Source organism: Typopeltis vanoorti, chromosome 5, assembly GCF_054136105.1.
Source record: "Typopeltis vanoorti isolate ZY-2024b chromosome 5, IOZ_Tvanoo_1.0, whole genome shotgun sequence".
Lineage (NCBI taxonomy): Eukaryota > Metazoa > Arthropoda > Arachnida > Uropygi > Thelyphonidae > Typopeltis > Typopeltis vanoorti.
Window position 1 is genome coordinate 8,306,309 of NC_143553.1, and position 21,405 is coordinate 8,327,713.

The 21,405-nt window shown below is 36.8% G+C and overlaps 1 protein-coding gene across 4 annotated transcripts in view; it reads right to left on the reverse strand.

Annotated features, from left to right (window-relative positions):
• Positions 1–21,405, reverse strand: part of LOC150106214 (neuroglian-like) — an 888,579-nt gene that overhangs the window by 576,390 nt on the left and 290,784 nt on the right. For all 4 annotated transcript variants that reach the window (XR_016548353.1, XM_090393042.1, XM_090393040.1 and 1 more), the window contains one exon: positions 12,743–12,924. Coding sequence is in view for 3 of the 4 variants with exons in the window: in XM_090393042.1 (XP_090249168.1) it covers positions 12,743–12,924 (182 nt within the window). In the remaining variant the exon portion in view is untranslated. The remainder of the gene's footprint in view (positions 1–12,742; positions 12,925–21,405) is intronic.

Below are 21,405 nucleotides of genomic sequence, written 5' to 3' on the forward strand. Positions count from 1 at the left end.
TCATCTCAACAATCTGAAGGAATTATAATTTACAGTGACTCAAGATCAGCTATGGAGGCAATCAAAAATGGCAATACCAAGCTCACACAAGACATCCATAAACTCTTAAATCATCTAAAGTGTTTAGGTAAAAGTTGCATTCTACAATGGATTCCTGCTCATGTAGGCATTGATTACAACGAAGCAGCTGATAAATTAGCAAAAGAGGCCAGAGAACTCAACCAAGAAACTCATATGATAACTCTTGCTGATGCCAATGCACTAGCAAAAGCTAAACTAATTCCATTGAAATCAGTGATACAACATCAAATTCCCGAGATCAATGCTGACAGAAGGACCTCCACTACGATAGCAAGACTACGAACAGGACATTATAGAGGAATGAAGATCAATACAGATGATACGAGAACATATAGAAACTGCAACAACTGCCCCAATACGGAACTGACACCCACTCACATCTTTACCTGTCCAGCAATTACAGCAGCCTTGCAAGAAATAGATCCTAATCCTGAACAACAGCTCTATACAAACAAAATCACAGACATAGCCAAAGCAGTACAAAGAGCGCACGGAAACATCTAAGACTCTTCAAAGGACAAGACAACAACAACAACAACTCATTTACCGGTCTCACTCTCACCACTCTATCAGGCAATACATTCCATGGTTCAACCACACTCCATGCAAAGAAACCACTCCTCACCCTCTTGCTCACAGCTTCCTCTTGTAACTTCCAGGGATGGCCCCTTGACATCGCTCCTTCCCGCTGTTTCACCAAGTGAAAGAACTCCCCAGTGTCAACCCTGTAACAACCTCTCAACAGTTTAAAAGTCTCAATCATATCACCTCTCCTTCTTCTATTCACCAAACTCTGCAGTCCACATTCCCTCAGCTGATCCTCATAACTAACATTTTACAGTCCTGAAACCATCTTTGTTATCCACCTCTGTACCCTTTCCACAGTTAATTTATCCCCTTCAAATCCTGGGGACAAAATTTGAGAACAATAGTCTAAGTGTGGTCTGATCATGGTCTTATACAACGAAACGATAACTCTTTTATCTCTGCAGGTCAGCATCCTTCTCAGTATTGCAGTAATCCTCTGGGTTACTTTCACCACCTTTGCAATATGTTCCCTGAATTTCAGTATTTTACCGATCACCAGATCTCTTGTCTCCCCTACTTCCTCCAGTATAGTTCTGCCACTCAAGTATGCAGCCTCCCATCAATGTATCCCAAACTTCAAGACTTTACATTTTGGTGCATTAAACCGATACCCCCATTCATTCGCCCATCCCTCTAGTTTATTGAAATTCTCTTGTAGGGATACTGCATCTGCACTATTACCAATAACCCTTCCCAGCTTCACATCATCTGCAAACAACTGATTATCCCCTGCAATCCACTGACAATGTCATTGATATAAAGGTTTCAGTATTTAGCCCTGTGGGACTTCACTTGTAACCTTTGCATCTCTGACAATGATTCTCAAGACTCCATGGAGGTGCCCGTGCAATAATAATAATAACTTGACATTGTTAGCATTCAAGAATGTGTGAGCAGGGCTAACATAAAGTGGTATAGTCACTAAACAGAGTGGAAAAAGAAAGGTTAATAAAACAGGTGGTTGATAGGAAGATGGCAGGAAAAAGACCTGGAAGAGGATCAAGATATAGTTGGAGTGAATCAGCCAGAAGTGTCTTAGAAGATGTCAGAGTGCTGCAAAGTAACAGACTAATTTGAACAGAAATTGTTAATAGGAGATTAGTAATAATCTTGTTACTACTGCTGTTTATTAAAACTTAGTAATGGAGTACTGTAATAGTAGCCTGCATACCCCTTGAGGATACATAGCAAGAAATTTATGATGATGAGAGATTTTTTTTAACAGTGCAAAACACAGCAGGGTCTAACTTCGATGCTAAAATCTCAAGATATTAGGTGACTGTCTGATTAATGACAAGGTCTCAGTTTTAGCCAAAGGCCAGGATTATGCACATCTTCTCATAAAAATGTTTATATTATGGATTTTCTTTATATCACTAAACTAGAATCAATGCCTACAGAAGAACCAAGCATCCATATTACATGACTACAAAATTATTTAAAAAAAAGTGCAAAGAAATGGATTTAAAACTCTGCTATGTAAGAAGTAATGGAAATCTAACTATGACCTTGGTTTTCAAATGTCAAGCAGTGGTATCAAACAAACAAAGAATATATATATGTTTTTTTAAGAATTAAATGACTGGATACTGAAGGATAAAAGTAAAATATAGTTTATTAGCGCAACTAGTTTTGTCTTTTAACAGACTTCTTCAGGTGCATAAAAACAGAGACAACCAGGCAAAAAATTCGAAGGAATAAACTCTAAACAAACAAAGTATTAGCATACACCATTCGTTATTAAAGCATTGGCGTTTGGACATTTAAAACTGTTCTCTGGATAAACTCATTGTTGGGCATGTGCATGCATTCAGAATCATCTCGTGAATGTCAAAGTTGGATAGCAGCACAATGACAGTCTGATAGGTTATAACTAAAGTTATTATTAAGATGTATAGAATTAAGGATGATTTCTTTAGATTCCATTATCCTTCTTTCTAGTTCGTCGTAGCAACAAAAGATATTATTTGATCTCTCACATAGAACTGAATGGATTAGGTTTTCTTCATTTGTTCTTTTGTAGGTTTTTAGACATTCTGATGGAGAGATGTTGTTGGCAGTATATAATAATAACAAAGATATAATAATCCTTCTGGCTGATAAAGGTAACGCTATGGTGGTGGTGCTAAATATTGAAGATTACGACAACAAAATGTTGGACATACTATGAACAGACACTTACTCAGTCCTTGAAAGGGATCCTAACCATGAACTCCATAATCATACTCACAACCTTCTGAGAACAACAACAGAATTTCCAAGGAACATTCATCTGTCTTTTCAATCCCTTCATCTGTTAATTTCTAGATTATATGGATTACCAAAAATACATATAGAGAACACTCCACTATGACCAACTGTAGAAGGAATCGACTCACCCACTTATAACCTTTCAAAATACTTAGCAAAATTTCTTAAATGTTTTTCTGTCACGTCTTCATTGTTTATTAAAAATTTGGTTGATTTTGTCTCAAGTATAAAAGATATTTCCATTAAACAAGACGAAATCATGGCCAGCTTTGATATAGTCTCCCTCTTTACTAATGTATCTACAGAAGAAGTTCTCTTACTACTGAAAGAAAAATAAAATTATCAAAAATAGGTCATGTCCTCATTAACTCACTGTATTCATTCTGTTTATTTCAAGTTTAAAGAAACTATCTAGAAACAAAATTCTGGTCTAGCCATGGTTTGCTAGAATAAGCCATTATCGCTTATTCTAGCAAACATTTATCTAGAATATTTTGAAGAAAAGGCTAGCTCTTATTTTCCTTTAAAACCAAGAATATGGGAAAGATATATTGACGTTTTTTTAATATGGAGCCATGGCCATGAATCTCTTCACGTGAATTTCTTAATCAGAAATTCCTTGACCACCTGAATAGTCAACACCCAAACATAAAGTTCACTTTTGAATTAGAAGTTAATGGTTCTGTTCCTTCTTTAGATGTTAAACTCACTTGCTTCTCTGAAAAATTAAAAATCTCGATTTACCAGAAACCTACTCACACGAACAGATATCTCCACACTCAGTCCCACCATTATCCACTTCAAAAACTTGGAATCATCTCGACGGTAGGAAATCGTGCTCGCTCCCTTCTTTGTGAAGAGGAGGGGATTAACAAAGAGCTTAAATTTCTTTGCACTACTTTCCAACAGAATGGTTATTCCAAGAAAACAATTAATAAATTACTTTTAAATCCTCTCTCACACCATAGTGAAGACAACTATAGTATAAAAGGTCATATTTCTCTACCATGTGTCAGCTCTGTTTCTCCAAAATTGGCCAAAGTTTTTAAGAAATACAACATCAAGATGTTATTCACTCCACTTCCTAAACTCCGTTCCTTACTGAGCCGACCAAAACCAAGGCATGACAATCTTAAATATCCCGGCATCTACCAGATCTGGTGTAACTGTGATAAACCATACTTTGGCCAGATTGAGAAGACCATTGAGTTACATATTGAAGAACACAAGAGGTACGTTACATACAGCAGAACACGGGCTAGTGCTCTGTCAAACCACTTTCTGTTTTCTGCTGACACTAAAGAAGAAAACCTAATCCATTCAGTTCTATGGGACAGATCAAATAATATCTTTCATTGCTACGACAAACTAGAAAGAAGGAAAATGGAATCTAAAGAAATCATCCTTAATTCTATACATCTTAATAACAACCTTAGTTATAACCTATCAGACTGTCATTGTGCTGCTATCCAACTTTGGCGTTCATGAGATTCTAAACGCATGCACGCCCAACAATGAGGTTATCAAGAGAACAGTTTTAAATGTCCAAAAGGCAGCACTTTAATACTGAACTGTGTATGCTAACGCTTTGTTTAGAGTTTATTCCTTCAAGTTTTTTACTTGATTGTCTCTTTTTTATGCACCTGAAGAAGTCTGTTAAAAGACGAAACTAGTTGTGCTATATTTTACTTTTATCCCTCGGTTTCCAGTCATTTAACTTTTATAAAACATGTCTCTCCACTGAGTAAACTAGTCATGTCACATATACACCCTCTGTCCAAAAAAAGAAACCAAACTTTTCAAAAATAGAAGAAACTAGTGGCATCAACAAAAAGATACTGTTGTATCTTTTTGTTGTCGTTTCGTTTTTGTTTATGACATATGTTTCATTAAAAGCCGAGTTATGGTGCCAAGAGTGACAGTGTGTTTTGATGAACGGTTTCACGATATTCATGCCATACGTGACGAATTCTTGGTATCAATCACTTCAAAACTTCGAGATAAAACTCACCGTTGACCATTTGGCCAAGCATAATGAATTCTTTGTGGATAATGCCCTCCAAATCATAGAAACAAATCAGCATTGTCTTCACTTTTGACTTCTCCAAGCGACTTTTTTTTGGATGCCCCTCTTCTGGTGGTCTCCACTCAGCACTCTGGTGCTTTGTTTCAGGCTCATATTCAAAACACCACATTTCGTCACCAGTAATGATCATTTCAAGGAAGTTTGATTCCTTATGAGCGGTTTTAATGAAGTCCTTGTAGTGTTCAATTCGATATTTTTTGGTCATCAGTCAACTTGTGGTGTACAAATCGCGAATTTAATTTACGAAGGCCCAAACTCTTGGTCAAAATGTTGTGCACAGTTGATTTTGGAATCCCCAATTCATCTTCAATCAATATCACGGTTTTCAGGTTTTCTTTTCTGTGATGAAATCACTCACTTTTTGGATGTTAACTTCGCTCAGTCCAGTTTTTGGATGGCCTGGCTTTTCGTCGTCTCATGTCGTTTCAAAACGTCTCACGACCACTTTGAAATCGCTTAAACCACTCGTAAACTTGAGTATGTGATAAGCATTCATCACCGTATACTTTTTGAAGCATTCGATGCGTTTCAGAAAAATGTTTACCAAGTTTAACACAAAAGTCAATCGCAGCTCTGTTTGAAACTCATTTTCCCACTGTTCTTCAAAACACATCGTCACTCTTGGCACTATAATTCTGCTTGTAATGAAAAAAATGTCAAATGTTGGTGGATTGAGTGGCAGAGAAGAGCTGTAGAGCAGGTATCCTCCCTCGATGAGTCTTTGGACTCTCTGGAGGTGTTTAATAATAATAATAATAATAATAATAAACAGTTGACACAACACTAATGAAGGTTGCCACTTTCGACAACAAAAAGTTACAACAGGTGGCGCCACTGTGTTCTTCCATTTTCGAAAAGTTCGGTTTCTTTTTGGACAGAGGGTGTATATATATATATATATATATATATATATATTAAAGAAACAACTTAATTTTTACAGGATCATTCTATGTGGCAATATAGCATCAGATTAGCAAACTAAATTATTATTAACATCAGATTTCCATGGAGTCAAAAGACTCATCACGGAAGGTAAACACTTTTACAAAGCCCATCAAACTGTGCTTTAAGCTCATCCAATGCATCTGCATTCACCAGTGTCAGGCAATGCATTCCATTGATCAACCACTCTCCATGCAAAGAACCTACTCATTATGCCCCTGCTCACAGCTTATACAGCTTTCAAGTATGTCTCCTTGTTCTACCATCTTCTTCCATTCTATGAAAAATTTCTTCAACATTAAAATTCACTCAATCTATCCTTATATCCTGTTGGATTGTGAAAGAGTGGAATTTTATGAACTTCTATCTTATCACAATCTAAATGCTTTCCCAAACAAAAAAGGGAGATAAATACAGTAAATTGCCTCTAAGTGTAAAATAAGTAATATGTATATCAAGTATATTCTGTTATGAAAAGGTTAAATAAGTATATATTTTGTGCCATTTGCGAATGGGGTAAAATTAATATTGAAAATGTAAAACATTACCGGAGCTTTATAAATTAACATGTATAAAAGAATTATGGAATGTAAGCACAAATTCAACAATTGGGGTGAGTGAAGTCCATAGGTCACGGAGCTGTACGCGAGGGAGTGGCTCGCCCAAGCAAACAACGTGACGTCAGCGTACGTGCGATAGCGGGGGGAGAGGATGGACCCTGTGATGTAATAGCACGCGAGAGTTCGCTGGACATCGAATAGGGCGAGAAATGCCGAGAAGAAAAGAGGGAAATATAAGGGTCATGCGACCCTGAAACAAGGCTTTTTGTTCCTGGATCTCCTGTGTGTTCGTCTCTCGTGGTGGCGTGGGGTGCCAGTGCCCCGTACCGGAGGGATTTCGACTAAGGCAGTCGCGGTTCTCGGCGGCCGTATTCTCCGCGAAAAAAAAACAAGTCCGGCTGTCCACAGAAGGCCAGTTTCCTGTGAACTTATGATGCCATAAAGAACCATAAAGGAAGATAAGTAGACTTTGTTTGTGTTTCACTGAATATGAATGAAAGATTTGTGCCACGTTAATATGTTGTAAAAAAGGAACATTAATGCTATAGGATAAGGTTGTATTGCTATCAACTTTAGAAGGATATTGAATTTAGTCTTATTGTCTGTCGATGTGTTAAAGTTCGCTTTTATATTGAATGAAATTAGGGATATGTTTAGAGTGATGAATTGACAAATTATAAAGAGATTGTGAAAGATATGAATGTTATCTTGAGTAGTCTGACAGAGCTACGGAGTTTTAGAATAACTGTGATAATAATACATAAATAATGCATTCTTACTTTAGATAGCTGCTACATAATATGTTATAAGTATAATAGTAGTGTTTGAATGTTTTATGCTTTGTATGGATCTCCCTTAAGATGGGATTTGAATTAATGTTATTAAGTGTATCTACTTTTGAGAATTAATAAACCTTGCTTTTGATTCTAACAAAGACTTTCTGTGATTTCTGGAATCCGATGCACCTCTTATAAAATATTAATGCAAACCTATGCAAGATATTAGAAAAGGGTATATTTTGGCCACATCTGCAGAATTGATAGGTATTATTAAGTACTGTCCTGAGATTACCTCTTGGTTGTTAATATTAATAATCTAATAGTGTGCTAAGAGTGGCCCAGCGAAACAAATAAATTTCTTGGTGTTTTACGAGAGGTAAATACTGTAATGGGTTTACAGTAATACTACTGGACCTTGCCAAGGCTTTTGATAGGATACCACATAGAACCCTAATCAGTAAACTGGAGCAGATGGGGATAGATATAGGGTTGGTGAGATGGATAGGAGGGTGGTTGAAGGAGAGATACCAGAGAGTGGTTTATTCAGGAGTGGAGTCTAAAAGACGGCTTGTGACTAGTGGAGTGCCACAGGGCTCTGTTCTTGGACCACTGCTTTTCAATTTGTTCATCAATGATATAGGAAAGGATTTGAGAGGAAGTGTTCACTTGTTTGCTGATGATGCAAAGTTGGGTAGAGCAATTATGAGTGCGCAGGATGTCAAAATTTTACAGGATGATTTGGATAGTTTGGAGGACAAGGCTAGGAAAAATGGATGTCAATTTAATGTGCCAAAGTGTAAGGTTATGCACTTTGGGGTGAAAAGAATAGCAGCAGTATATTACATTGGTGGAACCGTACTCCAGGAGATTGATGAGGCCAGGGATTTGGGAGTGTTGGTGGATAGGGAATTGAAGTTTAGGGGGGGGCACATTGCAAAAGTGACTAAAACAGCTCACCAAATCACTTGGCTTCTGAAAAATACTTTAACATGCAGAGACAAACAAGTTGTTGTTCCTCTGTATCGAGCCTTGATAAGATCCCATCTGGACTACTGTGCCCAGTTATGGGCACCAAGGTTTCTTCGTGATGGGGAGGAAGTGGAGAGGATCCAGAGACAAGTGACCAAGATGATAGCAGGTCTGTGGAATGAACCTTATGAGAATAGGTTGAAGATTTGTGGGTTGCAGAAATTGGTCGATAGGCGAAGGAGGGGTGATATGATTGAGACATTCAAATTACTGAAGGGTTTCTATAAGATTGAACCAGAAGATATTTTTGAAAATATGACTGGTGGTGGGAGGACTAGGGGCCATGAATGGAAGCTGGGCAAGAGCGTGGTTGACAAGGGTGTTAGAGCTAGGTTTTTTACTTGGAGAGTAGTGAATGAGTGGGATAAACTTCCAGAGTCTGTTGTGGGTGCTACGACTGTGAATGAGTTCAAGGCAAGGTATGATAGATACTGTGTAAATGTCGAATAGTTGTTCTTGACATGATGTTAGGGCCTCCCTCGATGAGTCTGTCGACTCCTTGGAGTTGCCCGGAACGATAATAATAATAATAATAAATCTCGGACACTCTGGTACTGCCTCGATCTTGAGGAAATTCCATAGTCCCTCAGATTTACCACGTGTTACCCTATAGAGTGTATTACGGAGATATAGCATAAAAGGTTAAAATAGTTGTGTAAATGTAAGAAAGAGACGCAACAATCCCACATCCCAAAGATTACAACTTTAGCCAGTTTTTTCTGGATCCTTTCCAGTATATGTTCATCACTATGGAAACCAGGGAACCAAATCTGTGCACAATAATCCACATAAGGCCTGATCAAGGCATTATATAATGGAACGAGAACACAACTTGCTGATACCTGTCTGACAGCCAGTTACCTATCTAACTCACTAGTCTGTATCAAAAGCATTTGCAACATATATCACTGTATATTCATCTCCCTTGTCCAATATATTTATCACCTTGTTATAGTACATAAGCAAGTTAATAAAACATGACCTCCCTTTAAACACCCCATCTGACAAGCACAAAGAATACCATTGTTATCTGTCCATCTTTGTATCCTCTTATCAAATTCTTCAATACCTTAACTACAACTCTAGATATAAAGATCAGCCTATAATTGGTTGACTTAGCCTTATCACCACCTTTGTGAACTGAAACAATTTTGCCTTCCATCTACTCCTTTGGGAGTTGTGCTGTTGCAAGACTTGTTAAACAGATAGGCCACGACTGATGCTAACTCCTTGGTGCATTCCCTTAAGACACATGGTGATATCTCATGAAGTCCTTCTCTTGCCTAATTGACATCTAGCTTCTTAACTTCTCATATATCTCTTGCTCCCTCATCATTAAGTCTTCTCTCATTTCATTTTCTATACTTGAGCTTCTGATTTCACACTGAGAATGAAACACACTGATGAACTGCTCACTGAATACCTTAACTATGTTCTCTGTAGCAGTTACCAATCTCCCACTTTTATCCATTAACATCATCTTACCATAATCATTCTTCTTTCTATTTGCCACATACTGAGAAAAGCTGACAAGGATTTTTCTTGGCCTGATTTACTAATTACTGCTTGTGCTGCACTTTTGTTGTCCTTACCAACTGACCCACTCTCCTGGCCTGCTCTTTATACTCTTCACACAACTGCTTATTACCATTATTCATCTTGTACAGCCTCCAAAGTGCCTTTTTCTTTCAGATTTCAAGTTTAACCTCCTCATTCATTCCATTTTACTCCTACTTTATTTAGTCATTTGACCTTCAGAATACATTCACACAATCATGCTGTTATACATTTCTTTGTCACTTCTCAAGCAGCATTTATTTCCTAACTGCTCAACTCCTCATTCCATGCTATAGCTCCAAGCTGTCTCCTAAGCTTGTCATAATCACCAGGTTGTTTTTCCACATATATACTTTCCTCACAGAGGTCTTCATATGGCTAGCCACAATCCTGGTGATCACTTTCACTAATGCTATCTCTTCATTCCAACATAGACCACAATAATTAAAATTACCCATAATGATCACTCTTCCCTTGTTCACCAATCCAAGTTGCTTATACATTTCTTCATCATCACCCTCCACATGCTGGCCTGGTTGGCAGAGTGGTTAGTGTGTCCGCTCTCCAGCCAAAAGGCTGCAGGTTCAAATCCTGCCATGGGCATGAATGTTTGTGATATTGTCTGTGAAAATACTAGTGGTGGTGGTGTTCGGTGATAGGTGGCATTGATGTAGATGATGAAGGTAGTTGCGGTTGGTGGAGTAGTGGAGACGGAGAGCTATAGAGTAGGTACCCTCTCGATGAGTCTTTGGACTCCCTGGAGGTGTTATGTAATAATAATAATTCCCCTGCTATCATCAGCAGCACTCTTCTCCTCTCTTCTTGTTCTTTCTATCCTTGCAAAAATCACTGTGCTCTTAGATTTCTATTCCTATTAAGATATCATCTTTATTCACTCATGTTTCACTTATTCCAATAATTCTGGGGTGAATAAACTTAATCAGTGAAACAATTTCATCTATATTATTTCTGATTCAAGACAAAGTATGATGCTGTGTGGATGTTGAATAGTTGTTCTTGACATGATGTTTAGGGGCTCCCTCGATGAGTCTAACGACTCCTTGCAGTTGCCGGTAATAATAATAATAATAAAAAAAAAAATAATAATAATAGATGGAATATCAGCTAGGGTGTTGTGTGAATGTGCAAAGGAATTGTCAACCCCTCTTACTTGGTTATTTAACTTAAGTTTGAACTGGGTATGGTCCCTAGAGAGTGGAACGAAGGCAAAGTAGTTCCTTTGCATAAATGTGGCTCTAAAACTGCGGTAGTTAATTACAGACCAATCACCATCTCGGGAGTGGTGGTAAAAGTATTGGTAAAGTTGGTTAAAGACAAAATTCATGAATGGGTGGATCAGGATATGATACTCTATAGGGGCCAACATGGTTTTGTTAAAGGTCGATCCTGCCTTAGCAATTTATTCGCTTTTTATAATAGAATGACTTCTGAGTTGGACAAAGGAAATGGCTACACAGTGGTACTTCTGGATTTTGCTAAGGCTTTTGACAGGATACCCCATGGAACACTGTTGCGCAAATTGGAGCAGATGGGGATGGATACTAAACTGGTGATATGGATAGGAGAATGGCTCAGGGAGAGATACCATAAGGTGGTGTATGGAGGAGCCGAGTCCAGAATGAGGCAAGTGACCAGTGGTGTGCCTCAGGGTTCCGTGCTTGGGCCATTGTTGTTCAATTTGTACATAAACTAAATAGGAAATGGCTTGGGGGAGATATTCAGTTGTTTGCTGATGATGCAAAGTTGGATAGCGCAATAAAAAATCAAGCTGATGTTGAGAGTTTTCAGGATGATTTAAATAAGCTGGTAAAAATGGCAAAAGGAAATGGATGTCAGTTCAATGTGGAAAAGTGTAAAGTTATGCATTTTGGGATTAAAAGACTACCAGCTGTTTACTACATTGATGGAACAGTACTCCAAGAGATTTATGAGGCTAGGGACTTAGGGGTGTTGGTAGATAGGGAGATGAAGTTCAGGGGACACATTGCTAAGGTGTCCAAGATTGCACATAGGATTACTTGGTTATTGAGGAACACCATCCAGGGATAAAGAGGTTATTATTCCCCTTTATAAAGCATTAATACTTCCATATTTGGATTACTGTGCTCAGGTTTGGTCACCTGGATTCCTTGGAGATGAGGAAGTTGTGGAAAGGGTTCAGAGGAGAGTGACTAAGTTTGTGAGTGATGCAAAAAATGTTCCCTACATTGATAGATTGAGAGCTTGTGGATTGCAGAGGTTGGTTGATAGGCAGAGAAGAGGAGATATGATAGAAACATTTAAATTACTAAAAGGTTTTTATAAGATTGATGAAGGGGAAATGTTTCAGTTGTGTGATAGTGATGGAAGAACAAGAGGTCATCCCTGGAAATTAAGGAAAAATGTAGTTAACAAGGGTGTGAGAATGAGGTTTTTCACCTGAAGGGTGATGAATGCATTTCCTGACTCAGTTGTGAGTTCTTCGTCTGTAAATGAATTCAAGAAGAGATATGATAGGTATTGTTTTGATAGTTTGGGTCTCCTGCGATGAGTCTACTAACTCCATGGAGATACCCACAATAATAATAATGCAATATATCTACACTTGAGATTCAAGACAGAAGTCTTCACTACTAAAATAATCTACAGTTGCAAGGAACAGTGCAAAATAATTCAAGAGATATATTTTCAATTCTGAAAATATTTTAGTAACTGAAATTGAAAAACAAAAAATAAAACAAAAAAATTAGTTTTGATCATAATTATCCTATACACTATTATCTTATAGCTATAACTTTATAAAATGAATAGAAATGTTGCTACTCCAGAAAATTATATATATATTTAATCATTAAGTAATTACTACTAACCTGATTTTCTGAGGAAGACAGCATTAGAAACAGCAGTTCCATATTCATTTTTGGCATAGCATCTATATATACCTTCATCTATATCATCAGGTTTTGTAAAAAGCAAAGTTCCCACATCCTGTTGTTGAGTGATGCGACTCTCAGCATAATGAAATTCTTCATCATCTTTAGTCCATCTGTATCTAAATAATTAAAAATTATGTTAAGTATATTAAAACAATATCATTGAAAGGGTAAGAGCAATGTACTGATGTATCTTTATACAAATTCCAGGAGTAGCAGGAATAAATTTAAAAAGTGAATTTGTGGCATTGATAGTCTCAGCCTGTCCAAAGATTATTGGAATGAAGAAAGTGTAATCAACAGAAGATAATGTCCTGACATGAACAGAAGTAGAAAAGGTATAGCATATTTTGTCACAATTGGAAAGGCAAACAGGTTGATGGAGAGTCACTTATAAGTGATGAGTTGGGTCTTCTCAGAGTAGAAAATTTGGAAGGAAATAATACTAATAGTTTTTAAAGATTATGATGTGAGGTAGAGATAGGCAGAAAAAGATATTTAGTGAGATGTTACTATAGGCCAGGGAACACAGAGGGTGATGAGCAGTAAATGTTTAGGCAGATCAGTTTAGCAAGTGATCATTATGGAAGATTTTAACTATCGCAGTATAAAATGAGCAGAGAAAACAGTAGTATACAGTAGGGTGTTTTCTCTGTTGAGTAGTAGTAAGGGAATGAAATTTCTGAAAGGAATTTCCGGAGTTCTTGAGGGGGCAAATGTCTCAGGAAACATGTAGTAAAAGGAAACATAAGGCTCCAGAGTTTTGGATTGGCTCCATTCAGGGATCTGATTGTAACTGATATGTCTATCTTGTTCTCCCATTAGGGAGAGTTTTGCCCCTTGAAGTATTGATTGAATAGACATGCAGAACTACCAAGGAGAAAATAATTTATGTGGAATTATAAGGCAAGTGACTGCAATAATCTTAGAATTCAACTAGGGGCATTTCATGAATGCAAACATTGCATGGGAGCTAGTGAGGAAATATTTATCCACAGCAATGGCAAACTGCATTCCTCAAGTGAAAAAGATAACGACTTGGTGTAAAGTGGTTGATTAATGAAATCAAAAAGAACCTACAGATGAGAAAGTAGTTATCGAAAAAGTAAGAGAGAAGTGGAGAGCAGTTGCATAAGTAATATAAGACTCAGGCCAGGAAAGTGACTAGTATAGTAATGAAGACAAAAATGGAATACAAGGAGAGATTAGCTCTGCAGTCCAAGAAAAATCCAAAGGAATTCTTTCATTATGTGGCAAATAGTAGGAAAAATGATGGTGGATAAATGACCATATTAGATGAAAAATAAGGTAAAGTGGCCTGTGCAAATGATGAAGTGGAGCTGTTCAATGATGGATCTGCTTAATTTATTTGATTATTTAATTTCATCCTGGTAAAGCAGGTTTTATTTCTGAAAGGATGAGAAGGGCTGAGGGTTTAGAAGCATATGAGGAGAATGTGTTTCAAATACCACATACTCTGGAAGTCAATAAGGCAGTGGAATCAGATGGGATTTCACTACATGTTTTGAGACAATGTGCAATAGAGATGACAAGAAGGGTAATAGAATGGTAGAATGCAGGCTTAATTCTTTAGGCCAGTTTATATTTCTTCTGCAGTTGGTAAGATTTTGGAGAAATTAGTGAGCATTCATACACAAAATTGGAGAGATGAGGGGAATGTTATCTGTGAAGGTCAGCATGGATTTGACAAGAGTGGCTGATCAGGGAAGGGTATATGCTGGTATTTTTTTGGATTTTGCAAAGCCATTTGATAGTGTGTCATATGATGCTGAAATTTAAGTTGCAGCACATGGGGTTATTATTATTATTTATTATTATTAAACAAGACCTCATGGAGTCTAAGACTCATCTAGGAGGTCCTTTTATCTCACACACATCTCATCATACCGGGTCTTAAACACATTCAAACTCCTTGCAGACACCACACTCTCAGGCAAGGCATTCCAATCATTCACAACTCTGCACGAAAAAAACCTGCCTCTCACTCCCCTACTCACACCCTCTTTATACAGTTTCCAGGCATGACCTCTGGTTCTCCCCTGATCTCCCACTATTCTCTGTAGAACTTCTCCACCATTATATATCAGGTTAGTGAATTAGATTGAAATTGGCTAACAGATGTGTGTATGAAGGGGAGGGGAGCAATATCAAAGAAAAGGAAGGTCACAAGTGGAATTCCAGGGATAAATACTGGGACCTATGCTTCTGAACCTTTATGCCAATGATATTTTCACTGGGTTGCATGAAGACAGTTATTTTCAGATGTGAATCTTGGAAGGGTTATTAGTAATAGTGCTGATATTATGGCCCATCAGGGAATTTGAATAAACTGGACATGAATGTGAATGAATGGAGATGTCAGTTTAATGCTTCTAAATGTAAGGTCTTGAAATCTGGTATCGACTGATGGAAGACTGCATACTCTATTGGTGGATCTTTGATAGGGTAGAGAAGCAAATAATGAAAATGATATCAGTGCTTTAGAGAGTAGCCAGATATGACAAATTTCCACTCACCTTCCATGGTTGAGTGCAGCAGTACACAATTACTGATCTTGAAGCTGAGGATGCATGACATCGACAAGGTTCAAGACTGGATACCTAAGGGCATGGATAGAACTTCCTTAATGGCCATAGTAGTGCGATGCTGAAATCAAGAGGGGGGGAGGGGGAAGAACTACTGCATTCAACCTCCCCAGACCAACCACTATGGCAAACACAACAAAAACAATCCTTTCTTTTAGGCTTACATGGTGATCTGAATGCATTTTTGAAAATTATGGAGACAACTACCGTGTTTGAATAAAAACTTTAGTTTAATATAACTAAAATCTGCATTCGACGTTTCAGCCTTTCGACCTACATAGCCATCCCATACATTAAAGGGTTATTGGAAAAAATCAACAGAATCCTACAACATTATAACCCCAATGCCACCTTTAAACTACCCACTAAACTTAAAACCATATTCAACTCCTCTAAGGATCCTCTCCTCCCATTAGCACATCCTGGAGTCTATTGCATCCGCTGCACCTGTAACTTATCGTACATTGGTGAAACAGGATGGACAATCCCTATACGTAAGAAAGAACACATTAGACACATTAAATATAACCATTATGGTGAAGCAGGCCTCTCAGACCATGCACTCAACATCTTACACCAAATCAACTGGAAAAGCACCTGCTCTTTACACCGCACAAAAACCTGGTGCGAAAGGAAATTTAAGGAAGCCTGCGAAATCCTGATAAACCACTATCAACAACAAAGATGGCATGAAAATTCCAAGGATCTGGATGGCACACATTCAGCCTACCTAATATATAAGATCCAGCATAAGTCAGGACTCTAGCCAATCCTCAGCTAGTATTAGAAACCATTCCATACCAACTGGCTGGAATGTGTACATGATGTTAATATATGTATATAGATAGATACTTGTTGTTGTGCCCAATGTATTTCTACAACTAACAGATAACACTAATAATAGGACTCTAGCATTGATGTATAATTAACTAATTAATTAATTTATTTTTATTTATTTTTCCACCAGAGGTCAGGCCAACAATTGTTGTAGCGGTTGGTCAGTGTCTTTAACAAACCAGTTTGATTGTAGTGTAGCTTGTTTCCTGTGTATAGTTGTATGCTCCAGAAGATGACCTTGACATAAAGGTTGAAACGTCGAATATAGATTTTAGTTATATTAAACTAAAGTTTTTATTCAAACACTGTAGTTGTCTCCATAATTTTCAAAGACAACAAAAACAATGGCCCCCGAGTTCCCAGCATCCCTTAAATGGGACAGGGGTGCTAATAATCTCTGGTGAACCAATCAAAATAGGCATGTGGAATGTAACAACTATGTTTGAAGCTGGAAAGCTGAGAAATGTTATTGAAGAAATGAGAAGACTAAAATACAAATCTTAGGCCTGAGTGAAATAGGATGGCCAGGCTCAGATAAATGTTGCTCCAACAATATGACCCTATATTACTCTAGAAGCAGTAATAATACTCACCGACATGGAGCAGGAATATTAATAAATAAAGAAACATCCAAAAGTGTACTCAACTTTATTCCATTCTCCAATAGTTAATGCTCCTACAACTCAAGGGCCAAGCATTCCACATCAATATTATACAAGTATATACACCAAATGCAGACAAGGATGATGCGGAAATCGACTTTTTCTATTCTCAACTGAAAGAAGTTCTCACAATGGCAAAGAAACATGACATCAACATTATCACTGGAGACTATAACACAAAAGTAGGGAAAGGATCATCAGAGTAGGATAGTTTGGACTTGAGATAAGAAATGGCAGAGGAGATCGCTTAATAGAATTTTGTCAAGAAGAAGACCTAATAATTACAAATACTAGGTCTGAGCTTCCAAACAGAGGAATAACAAGGAAATTTCCACAAGACAATAGCAAGAGTATAGTCAGAAACTAAACTGATTATATCTTAGTCAATCAATGTTTCAGAAGTAGTGTAAGGAGTGTAAAGACCTATCCTAGTGTTGACATTGGTTCAGACCATAATCCACTAGTAGCAGAACTCATACTGTGACAAAAGAAAATCCAGAAAACAAAACAGATGAAAAAACTAAATTTAAGAAACTTAAAGAATGCAAAAATAGAAAAAGAACTTAAATTAGAACTTAATAGAAAAATTACTTGGAACTCCAATGATGACAAACTAGAAGTAAATGAATTATGGAAGAACCTAATACATCTCATGTACATCTCACAAGCAGAAGGATTGGATGACTGCTGAGATCTTATCCCTTATGGACCAACACTGAATGCACAAAGATACTATAAAATAAAGAGATAAAGGTCAAGATATAATCTAAAATAAAAGAAGCCAAAGAAAACTAGATGAAACAAAAATGTAATGAAATTGAGGATCTACAAAAAAAAAAAAAAAAAGACTTCAATTTTCACAAAAAAAAAAATTAAAGAATTATTGGGATTGATGAAAAAATGGCATCCTATGCTACTTAGAAGTAATGAAGGAGAGATAATCCTAGAAACATCTAAAAAAGAACGTTTGGCCTGAATATGTTAAGGCACTATTTGCTGATAATAGACAAGATTTAACAAATTCAAGGAATATAGTCACAGGCAGGGCCGGATTTAGACTTGCTGAGGCCCTAAGCTATACAAAACCCAGAGGCCCCCTACTGTTTTAAATTACATCGGCTGGTCTTTTTGTTTTTTTATTTAAGGCTCTAAGCTGTAGTTTTTTAGCTTATACGTAAATCAGGCACTGGTCACAGGCCCACCTATCTTGAAGTCTAAAGTAGTAAAGATGATCAAATTATCAAGAAATGGTAAAGCATGTGGACCCAATGAAACACCAGCAAAAATAATTAAACTAATCAATGACAGTAATATTGATAAAATTGTAAAATTATTCAATACAATTTATGATACTGATAAATTACCCTCTGACTGGATGATCTTGCCCTTCACTCATTACCTAAAAAACGTAATACAAACACTTGTGATGATTTCAGATTGATTAGCCTAATGAACCAGACTCTCAAAATATTCCTAAAAATTATTCATAACAGAAATACCAAAAATATGATCTCATTAGTGAAACTGAGTCTGGTTTCAGAAATGGCCTAGAAACAAGAGAAGCACTTTTCTACTCATGTATCTTAGTACAAAGAGCAGAGAACAACAAACTGACCTTTATATTACAGATATGATAGAGATATTTAATTTAGTAAGAGGATTTTATGAGATTAATGGAGAGGGGATTATAAAAAGAGTAGAAGGTCAGAGGGTAAGAACCAGAGGTCATCCCTGGAAGTTATGTAAAGGTATGGTGAAAATGTGAAGATAGTATGTAAAGATGTGAGGAGTAGATTATTTACATAGAGAATTGTCAGTGAATGGAATGCATTACCAGAATGTGTTGTTAACACAAGGTGTCTGAAGAATTTTAAGATTCTATACGATAAATATGTTGTCAGTTGAATGAACCTCCCACAATGAGTCTGCCAACTCCATGGAGGGTGTAATAATAATAATAATAATAATAATATTTGTTTTATTGATTTTATTATTATTATTATTATTAATGTACTGATACTGATACTCCCCACCATATATTAAGTTTTTACAAAAATTATTTACAATACTTTGGACCATATTCACACATTAAGACAGCTCATTGAAAAATCAATTGAATACAATAAACCCTTATGTCTGGCCTATATAGACTATGAAAAAGCATTTGATTCAGTTAAAACATCTGCAACACTAAAAGCACTTGAAACCCAGGGAACTGAGAAACCATATATTGAAACACTAAAACATATTTACAATAATGCAACTTCTGTTATTAAATTATATAAAAACAGTGAAAATTCCCAATACAAAAAAGACATCCGGCAAGGCGACACCATATCTTCCAAATTATTTATAGCTGCACTAGAGGAAGTCTTTAGAAGCCTTGATTGGGAAACAAAAGGAATAAACATAAATGGAGAAAGGCTACATCATCTGAAATTTGCAGATGATATTGTCCTGATAGCGGATAATCTTGAAGATCTGGAAGAAAGGCTAAATCAGCTAAATGAAGCCTCCAAAGAAATTGGATTAAAAATAAATAGAGAAAAAACAAAAATAATGATGAATAAATACATAAACCATAGAACTATTAAAGTCGAAAACCATGAAATAGAACAAGTTACTTCATATGTATATTTGGGCCAATTGTTATCCTTTCAGGAGTGCCAAAGAAAAGAGATTGAATGAAGAATTCACCTTGGATGGATGGCTTATGGGAAAATGAGAGACATATTCAGAAGTGACATCCCTATGAGTCTAAAAAGGAAAGCTTTTGACCAGTGCATACTTCCTGTCCTAACATATGGAGGAGAAACATGGACTTTAACAGAAGCCCTAAACAAAAAGCTGAGAACAACACAACATCGCATGGAAAGAAGTATGCTAAAAATAACATTAAGAGATAGGAAGACAAATATCTGGATAATATCTCAAACAGGTATCATGGATATTGTAAAATACATTAAACAGGTTAAGTGGAGATGGGCTGGCCATATTGCCAGATGCAGTGATGGGAGATGGACTAGAAAAACAACAGAGTGGAGACCAATGGATGGAGCAAGACAAAGAGGAAGACCGAGAATAAGGTGGAGAGATGAACTGGAACAAATTGCAGGAGTGAGATGGATGGGAGAAGCAGAAAACCGAGTGATCTAGAAAATCATGGGGGATGACCTTCGTCCAGCAGTGAACAGAACCAGAAGGTTGAAGAAGAAGAAGAAGAGAATGTACTGATAGTTTTAATGTGGTTCTAACTCCTGTTTTTAATTTAAAAGTGTCATAAAGTAATTCTACTTGTCACGCTGAAGACAGTGATATATAATTCATCGAAATAAGCCAAGTGGAATCCAAAATCTGAGTGTGCTGAAAATTGAAGAGTTCACCGTGGTCGCTAATGAGTATAGAACAAAGGACGTCGCCATCTTTACAGCTGTCCAAGGGAAGAAAAGTGAGTCATGAAGTGCAACAAGTGCCAGAAGGAATTGCCATCTGACAGAAGTCATATAGCCTGCAGGAAATGCTATAGAAATCTTCACTTTTGATGTTCCAGAATTTCAGAAACAACATGGCAATGCTAATCCAATGCCAAATGAGAAGAATGGAAGTGCCAAAACTGCAAAGAGAACAAAGAAACGCCGCCACCCACGCCGCAACTGATTATGCCAGAGGCAGAATCGGACGATGAACTGAATAGACAACAAAATACCGGTGAGTCTGATAATTTGATTTCCGTAAATTTATTACTAGAAAAAGGTTTAGAAAATATAAAAGCCAGCTTAGTATATCTTGTCCAAGAACTATTTGATAAACAGAATAAACAAATAACAAAAAAAAAAAATTAGTGAATATGAAGGGTTTGTTAAATTTAATAATACAACAGTCGAAGAAGTGTTACAAATGGTAAAAGACATTAAAACCAGCATTACTAATTAAATCAATTTATCACAAGACAATACACACAAATTGATAAAAGACACATCCGAACTCCGTCAAGAATTTAATTCCCTAAAACTACAATACGAACTTTTAAATCAACAAACATAAAGAAGACCTTGTCATAAACGGTCTTCCAGAAACTAAATCCACAGAAAATCTCAGAGACGTAGTTTTAAAGTTATGCTATGCAATTGACATCCCCCTACAGCATAATGATATTCAGACCATAAATCGGATTCCCAGGAAGAACAAAAAACAAGGCTCGCCACGACCTGCACCAGTCATAGTTCGTCTGACAAACATGACTACAAGAGAAAATCTCATAAAAGCCAGCAGACTGAAAAAACCAGTTGTCAAGGACTTACACGCACCACAAGACAATACATCACTCTTTCTCTCTGAGTATTTAATACCTTTCAATCAGAATCTGTTGTACCAAGCAAGATAAACAAAAAGAGAAAAAAATTATCAATTTTTGTGGATCAAAGACGGCAAGATACTCTTGAGAAAGTCACAAACTTCAAAGTCAATACAAATAAAAAGCTCAGGAGACATAGAT